This window comes from Dipodomys spectabilis, unplaced genomic scaffold (assembly GCF_019054845.1).
Source record: "Dipodomys spectabilis isolate Male_0828 unplaced genomic scaffold, ASM1905484v1 ptg000118l, whole genome shotgun sequence".
NCBI classification, from domain to species: Eukaryota; Metazoa; Chordata; class Mammalia; order Rodentia; family Heteromyidae; genus Dipodomys; species Dipodomys spectabilis.
Genome location: NW_024870795.1, coordinates 3,183,160 through 3,201,930, shown reverse-complemented (window position 1 = coordinate 3,201,930; position 18,771 = coordinate 3,183,160). Strand labels below are relative to the sequence as shown.

At 49.6% G+C, this 18,771-nt stretch overlaps 2 protein-coding genes across 5 annotated transcripts in view; one reads left to right on the top strand and one right to left on the bottom strand.

The window, feature by feature from the left end:
* The window catches only part of Luzp1 (leucine zipper protein 1), a 63,489-nt gene extending 55,574 nt beyond the window's left edge, over positions 1-7,915 (top strand). For all 3 annotated transcript variants that reach the window (XM_042688629.1, XM_042688628.1, XM_042688630.1), the window contains 2 exons: positions 2,120-5,261; positions 6,841-7,915. In XM_042688629.1, the coding sequence (XP_042544563.1) occupies positions 2,238-5,261; positions 6,841-6,996 (3,180 nt within the window). In that variant the 5' untranslated portion in view covers positions 2,120-2,237 and the 3' untranslated portion in view covers positions 6,997-7,915. The remainder of the gene's footprint in view (positions 1-2,119; positions 5,262-6,840) is intronic.
* A 4,829-nt stretch (positions 7,916-12,744) lies between these two features.
* Kdm1a (lysine demethylase 1A) overlaps positions 12,745-18,771 on the bottom strand; it is a 73,039-nt gene continuing 67,012 nt past the window's right edge. For both annotated transcript variants that reach the window (XM_042688651.1, XM_042688652.1), the window contains 5 exons: positions 17,430-17,617; positions 17,006-17,120; positions 15,562-15,689; positions 14,216-14,362; positions 12,745-13,245 (listed from right to left, as the gene is read on the bottom strand). In XM_042688651.1, coding sequence (XP_042544585.1) covers positions 13,060-13,245; positions 14,216-14,362; positions 15,562-15,689; positions 17,006-17,120; positions 17,430-17,617 — 764 coding nt within the window. In that variant the 3' untranslated portion in view covers positions 12,745-13,059. The remainder of the gene's footprint in view (positions 13,246-14,215; positions 14,363-15,561; positions 15,690-17,005; positions 17,121-17,429; positions 17,618-18,771) is intronic.

The following is an 18,771-nucleotide window of genomic DNA, read 5'->3' as shown; positions in this document are numbered from 1 at the left end:
CTTTCAGCTTGGTGGTTAATTGGTGATAAGAGTCTCACAGACTTTCCTACATGGGCTGGCTTTGAACCCTGGCATTATCTACTCATTTTTATGGCCCACACCTATTGCAGTTTCTCCTCTAAGCCCTGTGTATAAATTGGTACGGTTTTTGCTGTACCACTAGGCAAAAGGCCAAAGGCAAGATTTTGTGACAAATCAGTTAAGGTAGATTGGAATAATAGAATAAGCTTCTTACAAAAATATGTAAACAGATCCCAGGTGCTGGCTGCTCTCTCCTGTAATTGTAACTACTAAGAAGGTTGAGATCTGAGGATCATGGTTTAAAGCCAGATGGGGCAGAGAAGTGTATAATATTCTTAATCTCCAGTTAACCACCCAAAAGCTGGAAGTGGAGCTATAGTGTTCAAGTGGCAGAGCACTAGCTTTAGCTTTGAGCAAAAAAACCCCTCAAGAGACAGCACCTAGGCCCTGAGTTCAAGCCCCAGTGTGGGCGTGTGGGTACATGCGCATGTGTGTGCACACACAATTGTAAATAGCTGGGTGTCCATAGCTTATGTCTTTATAATCTTTGTTCAGTTATTCAGGGGGCTGAAATCTGAGGATCTTGGTTCAAAGCCAGTCCAAGCAGACAAATCTGAGATTGTTGTCTCCAATTACCAGTGGAAACTAGAAGTGGAGGTGTGGCACAAGTGATAGAACACTAGCCTTGAGGGTAAAAAAAAAACAACAAAAACAAGTTGAGAGCATGAGGCTCTGAGTTCAAGCCTAGTACCAACACCTAAAATGAAAAATAAAATGAAAACCAAAAATCCTAGGGTTCCCCCAACCCTCCATTTTTGGAGAATGAGGACACATGTAGGTTGGGGGAAAAAGACAGGAGGGACGCTAAGAAGACAAAAGTGAAAGAAAATGAACCAAGAGAAGCCGGGATGGAGCATGGGGGGAGGGGCAAGAGCTGAGGCTGAAGGAAGGGACAGAACCTTTGTGCTTCACAAATTCCTAAGCTTTCCTGTTTATTAAGAACTGAGCATGGGCTCCACCTGGTGGCTCTGGGCTTAAAGTACATCTAGTGGCTATCTATGCCCTTGAGGTTGGAGGCATTTGGTATCTCTTAAAGTTCCTCTTTCAGTTGGTTTACTTTTGCTTTAGACTTTCTCATAGAGATGATGATGATGATGATGATGATGATGATGATTATTTTGGTCCGGTCGTGGAGCCTGAACTCTGGGCCTGGGCACTGTCCCTCAACTCTTCAGCTCAAGGCTAGCGTTCTACCACTTGAGCCACGGCACCACTTCCAGTTTTCTGGTGGTTTATTGGAGATAAGAGTCTCACGGACTTTCCTGCCTGGGCTGGCTTTGAACCGCGATTCTCAGATCTCAGTCTCCTGAGTAGCTAGGATTATAGGCGTGAGCCACTGGCTCAGCTATTGCCTGACTTCTTACTCATGGATGGGTCTGTACCATTTGAGCCACACTTCTACTTCTGATCTGATTTTCTTTTGCTGGCTAATTGGTGATAAAAGTCTCCTGGGTTTGTCTGCCTGTACTGACTTTGAACCAAGCTTCTCAGATCACAGCCTCCTGAGTAGCTATGATCATAAGCAGGTACCAGCCCTTGGTGCCCAGCAATTTGTATTGCTTTTAAGTCATAATAGCTCCTAGATACAACTTTTTCCTTATAGAGATCTCAGGATTCATTAGAGCTTTGCTGTCAAGGGCTTTTCCACATTATCTCAGAACAGTGCTGGGGAGAGATAACAGTAGGTGTGTGTCATCCTCATTTTGCAGTTAAGTGAAACAAACTTAGTTGACTAGATGAATTATGGAAAGGTTAATGACTCTCAGACTGCGCAGATGGCAGATGGTTAAGACTTCCTTACCCTTTGCCATGGGAATTGGAGCTTCCTTTTACATTTTTCTTTTTTTGCCAGGGTGATACTTGGTATCAGCTCAGTTTTGGCCATCAAGAACCTGTGATTTTGTGCTGGTTTATTCAAGCTTCCTCAGTCAACAAATTTGAGCAGCATGTTATGTTCTTGGCACAGGATTACGGATGAGAACTAAAATGCAGGTTTTAGGTTTGGCTTACTGATAAGGCTTCTGCTTTTCTTCTCTAGACTGATAATGGTCTCCAGTTGTCAAAGAAGATTGTGGATGCTAGGAGAAAGGTAACTGTTTCTCATCCCTCGAGTGTACCTGGATTCCTCCTGGAGCCCACAGTGGCTAGTAGTAGACATGGCGGAGTTTGCGAGCTACAAGGATTCAGCCTCCAGCCGACACTTGCGGTTTAAGTTACAAAGCCTAAGCCGCCGCCTGGATGAGTTGGAGGAAGCCACCAAAAACCTCCAGAAAGCGGAGGATGAGCTGCTGGATCTCCAGGACAAAGTAATCCAGGCGGAAGGCAGCAACTCCAGCATGCTGGCTGAGGTTGAAGTCCTGCGCCAGCGGGTGCTGAAGATTGAAGGTAAAGATGAAGAGATCAAGAGAGCAGAGGACCTGTGTCATCTGATGAAGGAGAAGCTGGAGGAGGAGGAAAACCTCACCCGGGAGCTGAAAGCTGAGATTGAACGGCTGCAGAAAAGAATGGCTGAGTTGGAGAAGCTAGAGGAAGCCTTCAGCAGGAGCAAGAATGACTGTACTCAGCTTTGTCTGAGCCTCAATGAGGAGAGAAATCTGACCAAGAAAATCTCCTCTGAGCTGGAAATGCTCAGAGTCAAAGTGAAGGAACTGGAATCTTCCGAGGACCGCCTGGATAAAACTGAGCAGAGCCTGGTGTCAGAGTTGGAGAAACTGAAATCCTTAACTCTAAACTTTGTAAGTGAGAGAAAGTACTTGAGTGAAAAAGAGAAAGAAAACGAGAGGCTGATAAAAGAGCTCACTCAAAAACTGGAGCAGAATAAGAAAATGAGCCGAGAGTACACAAGAAACGCCTCTAATCTCCTAGAAAGGAACGACCTGCGGATTGAGGACGGCATTTCGTCCACGCTGCCGTGTAAGGAGTCCAGAAGGAAGGGCGCACTGGACTATCTAAAGCAGGCCGAGAACGAAACAAGAAACAAATCCGAAAACGAGAAGAACCGGAATCAGGAAGACAACAAAGTCAAAGACCTGAACCAAGAGATTGAGAAACTTAAGACCCAAATTAAACATTTTGAATCTTTGGAAGAAGAGCTTAAGAAAATGAGGGCCAGAAATAATGACCTTCAGGATAATTACCTAAGTGAGCAAAATAAAAACAAAATCTTAGCCAGTCAATTGGAAGAGATAAAGCTACAAATCAAGAAGCAGAAAGAGTTAGAGAATGGGGAGGTGGAAGGGGAAGAAGCTTTCATAGCCAGTAAAGGCCGGCATGAGAGGACTAAGTTTAGAGGCCACGGGGGCGAGGCCCCTGTGTCCAGGCACGTGGCTCGGGAGCTGTCTCCCCAGCACAAGCGAGAAAGGCTCCGGAACCGCGACTTTGCCCTCAATAATGAAAACTATTCTTTGAGCAACAGGCAGGCTTCCTCTCCCAGCCTGGCCAGCAGGAGGGCAGCCAAAGCTTCCAACTCGGGGGCAGACAGCGGGACTCTGGAGACCAAGAGAACCGAGGACCGAGGTGAAGGGAAGAAGGCCAGGGAGCAGCCGCCAGTGCTCAGCCGCTACCCCCCCGCCGCTCAGGAGCACAATAAGGTTTGGAAGGGAACTTCCAAGCCAGCGACTGAAAGCGGACTGAAGGGAAAAGTAGAGAAGACAACGCGAACATTTGGTGACTCCACTCATGCATCTGTTCCCAGTGACACTTCGAGTAGAGCTGAGAAGGCCTCTGATGCCCCTAGTGAAGCACACTTTGGCAAGAGGGCCCAGGCGCTTGGCAATGGAAGTCAGGCGCCTCAGGCCGCAGACGCCGGCTGTTCTAAGACCGTCGGAGCTCTGGCGTCATCTCGAAGATCCTCCTCAGAAGGGCTGGCAAAGGGCAAAAAGGCTACCAATGGTCTGGAGGCGGATGCCAATTCCCCCAATGCCAAGGCTCCTATTTTATCAAAGTACCCTTACAGCTCCAGGAGCCAGGAGAGCATCCTTCAGGGCTTCTCCGCCCCACACAGAGAAGGCACTGAGCAGCCGGTAGCCGTGGTGACAGAGGACAGTAGTCAGCACGAAGCCCTGCGGTGTCGTGTCGTCAAGTACAGTGGCAGAGGGAAGCCAGACTCAGATGACGACCTGGACGCGACATCGCTGGTCACCGCCAAGCTGGTCAATACAACTATCACTCCAGAGCCGGAGCCCAAACTCACGCCCAACTCTCGAGACAAGGCCAGATCCCGTGGGGGCGCCAGAACCTTGCTATTCGAGAACGAAAACAATGCCGGGGTAGAAAATGAACCTGGGAAACCTGTCAGGGCCTCCACCAATGCCACGGAATTCCCGGACACCAATGGGGCAGGGGGCAAAAGCCAAAGGCCTTTTAGTCCCAGAGAGGCCTTGCGGTCCCGAGCAGTCATCAAACCTGTTATCATTGATAAGGATGTGAAAAAGATCATGGGAGGATCGGGAACGGAGGCTGTGTTGGAGAAACAGAAACCCAGCTCCAAACCAGGGTCCAACACAGTGACCAGCAGCATTACCATTTACCCTTCCGACAGCAACCCTCGGGTCGGCCCCGGGGAGAGGCACACAGCCACCAGCAACATCCAGGTGGGCTCCCCAGACCTCGCAGCTAGTAGCAACCATGTGAGCTCCCCTTTTGAGCTCTCCATTCACAAACACGACCTCACCTTGCAGCTTGCTGAAGCCGAAAGGGTGGGAGATGGCGCCGCAAAGACAAGGCTGGAAACGGTGGTGTCTCGCAGCAGCATTCTGATCAAGCCCTCGGATCCGGTGGAGAGAAATAGCCATAGCTCCTCTGCGGAGACAATCAGGTGGAAAAGCCATAGCGCCCCCTCAGAGGTGGGCTCCTCGGACGCCAGGCACGTGACGGTGCGCAGCGCCTGGAAGAGCAAGCGGGACCCAAAGTCCTCAGAAGATGCCTCGCCTCGGGCAGGAAGAAACATGGAGGCTCCCAACGCCTATACCCAGAGGTCGTCCACAGACTTCTCAGAACTGGAGCCGCCCCAGGGCTCGCTTTCGGAGCAGGGCTTGCGGAGGGTAGGAAATGCGGGCGATGCCCTCGAGCTCTCCTCCAGAAGGACCCAAAGTAGCCTGACTGTGTCAGAGGTGCTTACCCGGCGGAACCGGGCAGGAGACGCGGTCACGGCTGTGGCATGGAGCCACTCGGCAGGCCTGGTGAGTCCCCCTCTGCCCCTACCCCCCTTGCCCTCTCTGCTGAACCGGGGGAACTGCCCACTGGGCAGCACTTGGCAGACATGGGTGGGTTGCTCAGAGCTCAGATCTTTCCTCCAGCTTGTCTTATCCACGCTCTCCATATGAAGGGGAGTGGGAAGCTGTGGGCCTGGTAGAGGCCGAGAGCAGGCCTCACCTGTGCCTACTTTGTCAGCTAGCACCCTGTTTGTCCTGCACCCCAGCTAGCTGCCGGCCTGTTGCCATCCCATCACATGGTTTAGTGTGGCTCACCACAGGACAAGAATCCAGAGCCGCCATCTTAGGTGGGAGACAGGATGAGAACAGTGTCTGGAGAGACTGGGGAAGGGGCTGTGACGCAGGTGACGGGTTCCCTGAGGCGCCTCGTGTCTCTGTAGGCACTTAATTAACACTTGCTGTCCACGCTGTCCTGCGCAGGCCCCCAGCAGCGCCCTGCAGGTGTTGCCCATTCTTCACATGTAGAAGCTGGAGGTAAATCCTTACCCCAAGTGTTACTCTTACCGTAAGAGCTAAGATTTGAACACAGGATTCCAGTCTACTTCCCACCTTCTTAACCAATCTTCCTTACTCATTTTTGTTATTTTTTGCTCCATATTTTCTTTGAGAAGACAGAGAACATTAAAAAGGCAGTTCTGCTGGGTGGCGGTGGCTCATGCCTGTAATCTTAACCTACTCAGGAGGCTGAGATCTCAGGATCATGGTTGGAAGCCAGTTGGGGCAGGAAAGTCTGTGAGACTCTTATCTCCAGTGGACTACCAGAAAACCGGAAGTGGCATGGTGGCTTCAAAGTGTTAGAGCTCAGGGACAGTGCTTCAAGCCCCATGGCCAAAAATAAAATAAAATAAATGGTAGTACTGCAGGAGAGGCGTGGGGAAGGAAGATGGGGTCTTGGGGTTCCGGAAGCTTGGGATGTGAGAGAAACTGAGGGTGAAGGGCGGCCACGCGACCTCTTGGGGAGGCCTGGGGCGCGTTGGGAGTTGCCAGGCGGGAAGAAAAGCTGCCTGCTCTGCTCTTCAGCGCACTCCCTCCTGCCCTGCACCCCTGCCGCATGCAGCTGCATGCACACAACTTGGGAGCTGCTGGCCACTTTTTTTTGGGGGGGGGGGTGTCTGGTCATGGGGTCTGAACTCTGGGCCTGGGCACTGCCCCTCAGCTCTTCAGCTCAAGGCTAGCACTCTACCACTTGAGCCACAGTGCCACTTCCAGCTTTTTTCTTATTGCTTATGTGGTGCTGAGGAATCGAACCCAGGGCCTCAGGCATGCAAGGCAAGCGCTCTACCACTGAGCCACCTTCCCAGCCCAGCTGCTGGCCACTCCTGAAGGGACCCATCCCACACCACCAGTGAGATAGAGTGCATACTTCCTTGTCCACTGGGGTTGCTCCCTGATTTCCAAAGAGTTTCAGGGGTGCTGACTTGTTCCTTGCAGTTACGCTGGGGTCTCGTGGCGCCAGGTTGGAGAGGGCCCCTGGGGTTGGGGGTGTCTTCTTTCCATTGGACTGCCTCATCTGCTCACTTCTCTCCCTTTGTCACTGTTGGTACAGGAGGAAGGTGAGGACTGCATGCTCGGTGTGTGCAGGCGAGTGCACAACTCCTTGGAGCAGCCTGAACTGCCGGGGAAGCAGGGGCTGCAGGAGCCAGGCCGCATCTGGGCCGAGGAGCGGCTACGGCCAGCCAGGCCTTGTGCCGAGGAGAACTGAAGCCGGGGGCGGGCCGCTGTCTCTCTCTACTCCTGCTTCTCAGCTTCCCCACCTTCTGCCCTGTGAAAGGTCTGGAGCCAGTTCACCAGGCCACACTAGGCCTTGGCTGGGAGACTGGTAGAAAGCTGGGTTTTGTGGCTCTGGTAATTTTTGCCATTTGGCTGGAGGGGACGAGAGACGACAAACTGGACTACCCATGCCCAGCCTTCCTTGATGCATGAGTCCTCTCCTCCCCATCTCCAAGGAGCGTGGACAGCTGTGGCCTCCAGTAGCAGTTCTGCACTGTGTAGCCTGAGCACTCTTGTCTGCTCCTTGGTGGGGTTCTGAATCATGGAGCAGCCTCTTTTCTGTGTGGCTCATGCTGATTCTGTCTCCTCACCGCATCCACGTGGCTCCTTGTTTGCCCAGGGGTTCAGCTACCCACTCCCAGTTCCCAGCTATCAACTCCAGAGAGGGGGCGTCCATTTCTATTTTAACTTCCATTCCTCAGACTTTGAAGGCAGCAGGGGTCTGTGCTGCCTCCTAGGGGTTACAAGACCACCCTTAGGTTGAAACTTCTCGGCCTCGGCCCCCTGGCTGACCTGTTCCTGGGGGCAGAGCATGTAGATGCCCAATGGATTAACACCGTTCCTCTCCACCCCAGCTCACTGCTCACCATCCAAAGGCACCAGAAGTGCACATGCCCCATGCATCTCCCTGGACATCAGTAATGCCTCACCTGCACACGCTCCTGTGGCTAGACTTCATCGCTCCCACTTTGGGGAACTCCTAGACTAAGCTGGGCCTTACCGGCATACTCTGCTTTCTAGGAAGTGGCCAGTAAGGAGGAAAGCAGACAGGAACAAATGAATTCCCTTTAGCCACTCCACAAGCAATAGTTTCGCAAAAGGCATGGACTGCGACTGCTCCCTTCTGGACAATGATGACCCCCCCCCCCCCGCCCCCCCGGAGGCCTTGCACTTTACCCACACAGCAGCCCCTAGTTTCTGCAGGTGGACGATGGAATGGATGACTTTACTGGAGGATGGGTGGAAGCTGCCCACTGAGGGCCTCGGATGGATACAATTGAGTCCAGCAAACGTTTTAGGAAGCCACATAGAAATTGTTCTCCTCTCAACCACATGGGAAAGTTAAGAAACTTAGGTTCTTGGCTCAGCTTTTCCGTAGCACACTCAGTTCAGAAGGGAACCCACGGCTGCCACAGACGCGGTGCCCTTTTGCCTCCCCTGTGCTCTGACCATCGCTAAGTCTTATGGGTGTCCCAGTACCCCCAACTGCCACGAGTTCCTCCAAACGGACATCCTGTAAGGACAATCTCCCTCAGGTTCTTGTTTCTGCCATTCAGTGTGATGAACTCCTTCCTTTCTGGGAGGGTGTTGCCAGGGGTTTGTGTTTGGGGAGCATTTTCCCTCCTGCCTTCACGTGAACTGTCTTTCTGGGCTTAGGTTTTCTCCTTTGCCCATGTCTCTCTCACTTCTCACCACATGAGGAAGAACTCGGAGCGGCTCCCTAGGTCTCTGTTTCTAGTCTGTGAGGGGATTGGAGGGCCCCCACGGGCTCATGTGGTACTAGCCTTGCACAGCACCCCACGCATCTCAGGCTGGTTCTGTCATTCACACCATCTGTGTATCTCCTGTTCCTGTGCCTCTGCTATGAAATTCCTGGTAACAGGAAGACTCAGAACTTCCTCGGGACTGTGAAGGCCGCTCTCCTCCCCCAGTTAGGCACTGGTGTCCGTCCACCTTTGTCTGCATCAGACTTGGCCATCCTGCCAAGGCATGGAGAGTGCTGCCTTCTCCTTCAGGGACAGGAATGTCTTGCTGTTAATGTCTGTTTTCTAAAGCTTTGCCAATCCAGCTAAAGGCATGGTCACGTGACTCGCCGTTCCTCATGGACAGTTGAAATGATGCTTTCAAGATCTTTCTGCTGTTTCTCCGGGATTGCTGGCCAGAAACTTGCTCACAAAATGCTGCAGATCTCCCACTCACAGCCCCCGCCATTCTCTCACTATATAGTTGGCAACCCTGAGAGTTGAGAGGAAATGGAGCTGTGTGTGTGGGCGGTCAACTGAAGACATAGGAAGCTAGGTCCCATGGGCTCTTTCATGCTTATAGAAGCAGAAGCCATGCCTCAAAAGATCTCACCAATTGTTTTCGTCTCTGGGTGTTGGAGTCCTAGAATCTGGTGCTGTAGTTCCTGGTGCCAAAGTCTGGATCTTTACACATTTCAGCAGCACCAACAATATCCGTCACTCTTCAAAGTGTTCTGTGGACAAGGGGCAGCTGAAATCTGAGTGCAATAGGATTTGATTGTAACAATTACTTCAGGTTAAATATGTCTCTAATCTGCACACATTCTAGAACCGCTGTAAAATAGATTTTTATTTTTAAATGTCCTCAGCATTGCAGAGAATAACTTTACTAACAGTGAAGGCTGGAGGTTCAGTTCCTCCAGGCTTCAATTAGCTGGCTAGAGGCTGGCTCTGATTCCAAAGTTAGATGGCACATTTCTGAAAAGCAACCAAGGTGTGACCATTTGGACCCGGGCCTCATAATCAGGGATGCTGGAGGAAGCCTCCAAGTACAGGGAGACCTGGGGATAGAGTAGTTGTCTATAATCAAACCAAATATTTTCACGGTCCCAGCCAACAAACCCACTTTTATGACGTGTTTCTCTTCTGCAGCCTGGGGCCGACTCTAAATTGTGCCAACAGATGTGCCACTGTGGGAGGACCCCCAGTGAAGCTGGGGAGCCCTGACCTACAGAGCTGCATGACTAGCGGAAGAGCTGTATGTCCGGGGCTGGCTGGTGTCTTCCACCTGGCACTGTCTCTTGTCATTCTGGTTCTAAAACAACTAGAGAAAGCTATAAGGGGTGGTGGACAAAGCTGTGGTGGGTTGAGTGGCAATGAATCAGTAAAGAATGGGTTAAAGGAGTGTTTGGGGCCAAGGACTTCAAGCTCATCGCAGGCAAGCTTGCACAACAGTCATCGCCTCATGGGCTGGAAGTGGCCCCTAGAGCTCTTGGCATCCTGGGGCCAACTTAGTTCTTTAGATTGAGTGGGTCAGTGCCAAGTAAAGGAGCAGGACCAGAGGCTGGGTCCTTGCTCCCTTTTTTTGGTGTGGTTTCCTTTGTTGTGACTAAAAGACTCCATTGGAAAAGCTGCTTTTAGGGATTATCTTTTGAATACCCACCCCAAGTGGGGGATACACCTCAACCAAGACCACAGGAAAGGGGCCCTATTTTCCTGCTGCTTCACAGCCCAGAATGGAATGTATTTTTAAGAGAATAAAGTCTATTTTTTTGTATTTTAAAGATTGGGAGGGCTAGGAAGAAGATAGCCTTCAAATAACCTGTTATGCATTCTAGGCCCCTGTGTTGGGGGCATCAGGCTGTTCCATCACACCTGCTTGCTCGGGCAGGACCTCAGGCCTCACCCATACCCCTTGGAGTCTAGCTGCAGCAGCTTCTACATTCCTGCTCTAAGCACGGGACCAAGGAGGCCAGAACCTGCCTCTGGAAACCAGGGCAATGCCATGAGCAGTGGCTCAGGGTTCCTTGGGTGCATGTGTATAGTTGAAGCTGCCTGTCTGCATGTATCCTTCGGCTCTAATGCTCTCTGTTGGCTCTGCAGCACAATATGTAACCAATAAAGCTCCCTCGTTTCCACTTGCTTGGTGTCAGTGGTGCCAATTCTGTTGTTATCTCTGCATAGCTGGTATAGTTCACTATTTTAGATAAAATGCCTAGCTGTTGATGTTGCAAGGACTAGAAATGTTAGTCTAGAGAAGGATCCACATATGAGTACCAGTTAAGAGTAAAAATGAACCAGTCAGAATGAAGCATTTGCTAGTTTATTTCAGGCCTGCTATTGTCAACAGGCTCACTGATCTCTCAAGCTGCCTATGCAACTTATTTAAAAACTAAAAAGCATAGAAAAGCACCAGCCACTGACAAGACACAGTAACTAACCTACACAGGTAACAATATACAATGGCAGAGGTGAGATTATGATGGAGGCTGTTGCTGTGTGTATCTCCCACCTATCAGTCACACTTGTTTCAATGTATGTGGGTATGTGAGAGCACACAGCAGTCTTAGGGCTTGAACTCGGGGCACTGTCCCTGAGCTTTTGTGTAGGCTCATTCGCTGCCACTTGATCCACAGCTCCACTTCCAGCTCTTTGGTGCTTAAGTGGAGTTAGGAGTCTTAGGAACTTTCCTGCTCAGATCTCAGCCTCCTGAATAGTCATGCCTGACTGTGTTTTTAGTGCTGTCACTTATTCCAGGACTAAAAAGTCAGATCCCACAATGCAAGGTCTTTCTCAAGGTGGGGGAGGGGGAAGAAACCCTGGTGGTGTGGCTCAGCAAGCAGTAAAGGGGGCTGAGCAAGTTGCTGAGTTTAAACCCCAGTAACCCCCAACCCCAGCAGTGGATTCTAAGGAAGAACTGGTTCCTAAAGCAGATTACATCTATTTGTAGGCCAGTGCTAGAAGCACCTGGAACACTACTCCATGTTGTAGACATTTTTACCTTATATAGCAAAGGGCAGGAGATGGGACATTTTAGATTATCTAGGCTGGCCTTAAATGTAATCGTAAGTAGCCTTAGAGGCAAATCTGACTAAATGGGAAGGCACCACACCAGAAGACACACAAATGGGTTCTTTTGTTCAGAGCCTTTGCAATAGAGGCAAGCCCCTCCCATTTTAGATTGGCCACCAACATTTCCAAGGGGAGATGGGGCCAGTGGCTCATGTCTCAATCCTATCTACTCAGGAAACTGAGATTTGAGGACCATGGTTTGAAGCCAGCCCACCCAAAAAGAAAAAAGTCTGTGAGCCTCATCTCTTAATTAGCTACCATAACAGCTCAAGTGGTAGAGAGCTAGCCTTGAGCAAAAAAGCTCAGGGACAGTAGTAGTGCCCAAGCCAAGTTCAACACAGGCAAAACAAAACAAAAACCTCCACGAGGGGCTGAGTATAACTTGGAGGTGATTTCTAGCATGGACAAGACTGAGTTTCATACCCTACCCAACACCCAAAACCAAGTTTTGTTTTTTTTTTTTTTTTTTGGGGGGGGGGGGGACTGGGAAATAAAGGCAGAGTGCTCTGACAGAGAGGGGCCCAACTTTGTTCAGAATTGTTGGGGGTTTTATGTGGGTCATGGGGTTTGGACTTGGGGCCTGGGCACTGTCCCTGAGCTCTTTTGCTAGCACTCTGGTAGTAACTGAGATCAAAGTTTCATGAACTTTCCTGCTCAGGCTGGCTTTGAACCGCGATCCTCAGATCTCAGCATCCTGAGTAGCTAGGATTACAGGTGGCAAACACCAGCGCCTGGCTTGAATTGTTTTATGTCGAAAACTCAAGGTTTCCTGGTACACTCCTGATACATGTCAATCTTAGCAGAAAAGGTAAGCCAGGGAGCTATGCTCCCATTCTTTTTTGGTCCGTTATGGGACCTCAACTCTGGGCCTGGGCGCTGTCCCTCAGCTCTTCAGCTCAAGGCTAGCGCTCTACCACTTGAGCCACAGCGCCACTTCCACCTTTTTTCTTTTGCTTATGTGGTGCTGAGGAATTGAACTCAGGGCCTCATGCATGCAAGGCAAGCGCTCTACCATTGATTACCTTCTCAGCCCTCCCACTCTTTTTTTGTAAGCAGTTCTAATTTAAAAATGGAGAAAACGCATATATTATTATTGAGGTAAAACGTGCATTTCCAAAGAACCACTCAACCAAAAGAAAACGACAAATTTTATATGAAGTTTTATTCTCAAAATATATATTAAAAAAACAAAAACAGCCACCAACCAAACATCAGGAGACTAAGACATCCCAAAGAATTTGCTCGTCTCCATCTTTATGAACACAATTCCAAATGAATGGACAAGTTCTTCGGTGCTGTCAAATCAAAGGAGCCAGCCCTGATTACCAAGTCAGGAGCTTGTCAGCTGCGGGTGAGCCCAGGTCCCAGGTCTGGCGGGCAGTTTCTCGGTGGGATCTAGTATTGCTAAGAGCTTTGCTTACATGGCAAAACACACGCTGGCCTTCTGCAATTCACTTGTCTCACATGTTAGGGGACTGCTGTGCAGGGACACCTGGAGTGGCCTGGCGAGGCAGGGTATACATGGCTCCCAAAAACTGGTCTGCAATCCTTCCTGCTTCTCGAAGCCCACTCAGGAGAGCACCATGGACTGTGGCTGGGTAGTTGCGGATCGTATGTTCCCCCGCAAAGAAGAGTCGAGGGATTGGCTAGGAAATAAAATCAGCAGGTGGTTTTTTTTTTTTTTTTTTTTTTTGCAATACTGGAACTTGCTCATCCTCCAGCTTGACAGGAAGGTTCTAGACCACTTGAGTCATGCCCTCAGCTTAGTCTTGTGTTTAAATCGACAATTCCTTTTGCTCCTGAAGTATTGATTTCCACCCTTAACTCTCATTACCTTTTCTACATTCTACCAAAATTTTACCAGAAAGCATTTTTCCTCAAATTGACAGTAGTAAAGAGGAAGTGCACCAGTTATTCAACAGTTTACTGATCTCACATTCTAGAGTTTTCTTCACCTCAGGCAGTGTGCCTTACTGGCTAGGGGAGGAGAGGATGCTAAGTACTGTGAGCAGGAAGTATAGAGCACTGCTGCAGGATCCACTCTACCTGTGCACCCTCAGGTGAGAGCAGACCACAGGCTCTGACGGGTGCTGAGGAACCCTGACTGCTCTTCGGCATAGTCGAAGACCCTAGGCAGCTACTTGGAGGCATGCCCTGGAAGTGAGCCTCTACAAATTCTGAAGCTACAATTTTTTGTTTCCCTGTCGGTCCTGGGGCTTGAACTCCAGGCCTGGGCACTGTCCCTTAGCTCTTCAGCTCAAGGTGAGCGCTCTATCACTTGAGCCACAGCACCACTTCCAGTTTTCTAGTGAGATAAGAGTTTCATGGCCTTTCCTGCCCAGGCTGGCCTTGAACCTCAATCCTCAGATCTCAGCCTCCTGAGTATCTTAGGATTACAGGCATGAGCCATGGCTTTTTTTTTTTTTTTTTTTTAAGGTAAAAAGAAGTTACTGACTTGTGACTTTAGACTGGTTAGATTTACAGAGCCAAAACAGAACATAAACATAGCTCCTTCCTTTACTCTTCGGTTGTTTCTCTGAGAATCTAATGATAGAATGACCAAAATCTAAAAAAATAGATTTCCCAACAGACACAGATGTTCTTCTAGTTTCTCACCTGTGGGGCACCTGGAATTGAGGGGCCAGGAGTGATTGGCTGAGCCATTAAATCATAGTCATTTCCAGATGATCCTGCAGCTACGTAAGAATAGGAGCCCCGGGCCCAGGGATCAGCACGCCAACGAGACACCACAGTTTCCTTGGGCTAAAGGAAAGATCAGGAATAAAGTCATTACTGACACCAGGACAGACCAGCAGTAGTCAGGGCAACACTGGGAGCCAGGTGATGGATACCCCTGCTTTACCATGAACTGAACCAAAAAAAGACCAGACACTGCACCATGCCTTCTTGTTTATGAATCCAGAGACCTACAGTGCGTTTGACCTTCCTTCTCCTACAAATTCATAGGGACTATTAATGTCTCCCTTCAAAAAAAATAAGGGGCTAAAGGACTTTAAAAGAGATCATCTTCAGAGCTGTTTGCTGGAGTTTGGTTACTGTATCTTTTTTTTTTTTTGGGTCCAGTCGTGGGGCCTGAACTCTGGGCCTAGGCGCTGTCCCTCAGCTCTTCAGCTCAAGGTTAGCGCTCTACCACTTGAGCCATAGCGCCACTTCCGGCTTTTTTCATTTTGCTTTATGTGGTGCTGAGGAATCGAACCCAGGGCCTCATGCATGCAAGGCAAGCGCTCTACCACTGAGCCATCTTCCCAGCCTTGGTTACTCTATCTAAAAGAAGGAATAACTTGACAGAAACACAGCTAGCAGTGGTCCAGCTCCTGTTTGGAGGACTTTATTCCCTTCTCTTGATATACTGGGGTTTGACCTCAAGGTCTTGTAGGCACTCTGCTCTGTGAATCATGCCCCTAGCCCTTTTTTTGCCTTTTCAGGTAGGCTTTTTGTTGTTGTTCGTTGTGGGGCCTGAACTCTGGGTCTGGACGCTGTCTCTCAGCTCTTCAGCTCAAGACTGTGCTCTACCACTTGAATCACAGTGCCACTTCTGGTTTTCTGAGTGGTTTACTGGAGATAAGACTCTCATGCACTCTCTTGCCTGGGCTGGCTTTGAACCACAATCCTTAGATCTCAGCCTCATGAGTAGTTAGGATTACAGGTGTGAGCCATCGGTGCCCGGCTAGGCTCACTGCTGTTTTGTCCTGGAGCCAGCCTGGGACTATATTATCCTACCTTCACTTCCCTAGTAGTTGGGATTATTGGCATGTTCCACCAGACTGTAGGGTACTAATTCTAAACATTAGAATTCTATAAACACAGCATGTACAACTTCTCCATAATGAATCTTTTATGTATTCCAATTTTGTTCTGACCAAGAACTTAGGCTGCAAACATCAAATAAGCCAAATACTGGTTTAGTAAGACACCAGATCCCTGTGTGTGCTCTACCTTACCTGGGGCACGGCACTGCTACCAAAAATCCCTTTGAGAATGGCCAGGCACCGGCCAACGATCACATCATCGCTTATGTTCTCCATGATGCCAGCAGCTTCTCCTGCCACCAGGGCTAACAGGATGGGAGCTGGGGAGACAAAGGATGATCCAGGGTTTCCCTCCAGATTTCTCAAGAACCTGCCAAGCCACACCTCAGTCCTGTAACATCTGACAAATGGTGGAAATCAAGTTGTTTCTGAACTCTCTCAGGTGTGGGCTCACAGGCACTGTGCTGCTTGGAATGAACACCATAGAATATGGCAGCCCTCAACAAAAGGCAACTGGAAGCTGGGTGCTGGTGGCTCATGCCTGTCTGTAATCCTAAATACATAGGAGGCTGAGATCTGAGGATCGTAGTTAGAAGCCATTCTGGGCAGGAAAGTCTGTGAGTCTCTTATCTCAATTAACCACCAGAAAACCAGACGTGGAGCTGTGGCTCAAAGTGGCAAAGGGTAGCCTTGAGCACAAAAGCTCAAGGGCAGCACCCAAGCCCTGAATTCAAGCCTTATGACAGACCACCCCCACCACACCCCCGAAAAAACTAAACTAGCAAGACAATTCAGATCTGAAGCATAAGGTCCATGTCCTGAAAGGTCACTTTCAAACACTACCAATTGAGTACCAAGACTTTAAAGCTAAGGAGAGAAAGCCAAGTTGGGAAAAGTGAAGAAAAAGTGGTTTGGGTCCAGGCCATAATACTTGCCTTGAGGCAGTACACAGCAGGCACAGGATTTAAGGACACAGGCCTAGGATTTTAAGGGCACAGTGTGCCAGGTGCTGAGGAGTGAGCAGAGGGGAAGCAGTACACCACAAGGCTGACACTGCCACGATCTCATGGCCTGGATGGAGAAAAGCCCTGAGCCTCTGTGTGCACCGTGCAGGAACAAAGCACCTTCTCTGTGGAGTCAGAGGCCTGGGGGTTCACTTCAGGCAGCAGCGACAGGGAGCCGGTGGGGAGGCAAAGTATGCCAGCGGTGAGGCCTTGTGGTCTAGGGCATGCCCTGCCTGTGGCCCTGCTGTCAAGGGCACGCCCTGTGCAGTGTCCGTGGTGCATTCTTTTCTTGGAGTGAGTTGGGATACAGAATTACAAGCAGACCAATGACAAGAAAATAACTGAACAGGACAAGGATGTGAAACTACCATTGAAGGGAAGTGATCAAAGGTTCCAGGGCAAGTGAATTTGAGAATGAAGAACACCCCTCCCCCCACCTGCTGCCCCCCCCCCCCCAGCAAGATTCCCTCAGCCTGTCCCTCCCAGCAAATGTGATTCTTTGTGTGCTCTCAACACTGCAAAAGGATTTTAGAACTTGCCATGGAGTTAATGAAAAAGATATACATACTCGAGAAAACCCTAACTATTCCTCTTAGGTTCCCGTAAGGATATGGAAACTAGGAAGCGGTTACCTTTGTACAAGTTCCAGAAGAGAAAGAGCTCGCCCCGGCTGGCAGTTGTGCTGCCAACATGCCCGAACAGATTAACACTTGGGTCCCAGAACACCCGGTCAAAACACAGCACCACCTGTCACAAGAAGGGGGGCGGTGAGTGGTGCTGGGTCTTAGATCATGGCTCCTCCGACTACTAACACCACAAACTGACTTCTGATGCAGCTCAGAAATTGTTATTATGAATGTATTCTTTAGGATGACATTTTTGACTCTATAATTTTGTAGGTTTGGGTTTTTAAAAGTGAACATATTTGGAGCATCCAAACTGCTAGGACTATGGTTGGGATCCTAGATGGCTGAGAGCACAGGCAAGCACGGCTATACAAAGAGGACTCGTCTCTACAGTGAGGAGGGCGCACAGGGAAGGCCTAGAGCATGTCACCTTGTTAAGGTTGCCAAATCCCATCCTTTGGACTGCAGATGTTTTCCACTCAGGAAGAGGTGGCACAAACTGTACAGCTGGTGGCTGCTGCTTCAACACACCCAGGGGGAGGGTACAGAGAACAGCATCACACTTATAAATAAAGGTCTGACTGGTGGAGCGCGTATTCACAGCGATCACTTCACATCCTGGAGAGGGTGGTGAGAAGAGACTTGATTGGGGCTAAAGGTGGAATCAAGGGGGCAGAGAGCACCAAGCACTTGGCGTCAACAGGCTGTTTCTTCTAGTTTATGCATGGATCTATTTATACATGATACTATTTTCCTTTCAGATAAGGAAACAGTCTGGGAGGCTGGGAAGGTGGCTCAGTGGTAGAGCGCTTGCCTTGCATGCCTGAGGCCCTGGGTTTGATTCCTCAGCACCACATAAGCAAAAAGAAAAAAGCCGGAAGTGGCGCTGTGGCTCAAGTGGTAGAGCGCTAGCCTTGAGCTGAAGAGCTGAGGGACAGCGCCCAGGCCCAGAGTTCAAGCCCCACGACCGGACCCCCCCAAAAAAAAACAACAAAACAAAACAAAGAAAACAGTCTGGGCGCTCATGACTGTCATCCTAGCTACTCAGGAGGCTGAGATCTAAGAACCACAGATTAAAGCCAACTTGGGCAGTAAAGTCTGTGGAACTTTTATCTCTATTAACCAAAAGCTGGAAGTAGAGCTGTTGCTCAAGTGGTAGAATGTTACTTGAACACAAAAGAGGACAGTGCCCAAGCCCTGAGTTCAAGCCTCAGGACTGGTACCTCCCCCCTATCATCACCAAAAAAAATCACCAGGAGAGCTGAGTGTAAGGCTGCACAGGTTACAATGGCCAGGACAAAGGCCAAACTCTGCTGAGTTCTTGCTGCTCTCAAAGTGCTAAGTAACTTACAGCAACATCCCAAGTGAACCAATGACTTGCCCACAGACTAGCTGCACAAGGATTGAAGAATGGGTCCTGAGGACTCGCCCAGACCACATATGCATGGCCTCCCACTGTGGTGTGGCCTTGTCTTGAGAGAATGCACCATGGGGCTAAGCTTGTCAAAAAGTGTGCTCAAGGCTGGCCTCAGAAGTGAATGGCATTGATTTAATCTCAAATGAATGCTTATGTAATTGTATGCATATAATACACTATCAAAAACTATTTTGAGGTGTGTAAGAGCTCAGTACATGGCCATTTCCTGTGGCTGCAGAACTCTGGGACGTGACCTTGGTTACACTCAACTGTTCTCCATTGCCTGCTAATTTTTTCATTTATAATACCTCCACAGACCCAAGTTTTTATTTAGGAGCTACAGTTTACCTAATGC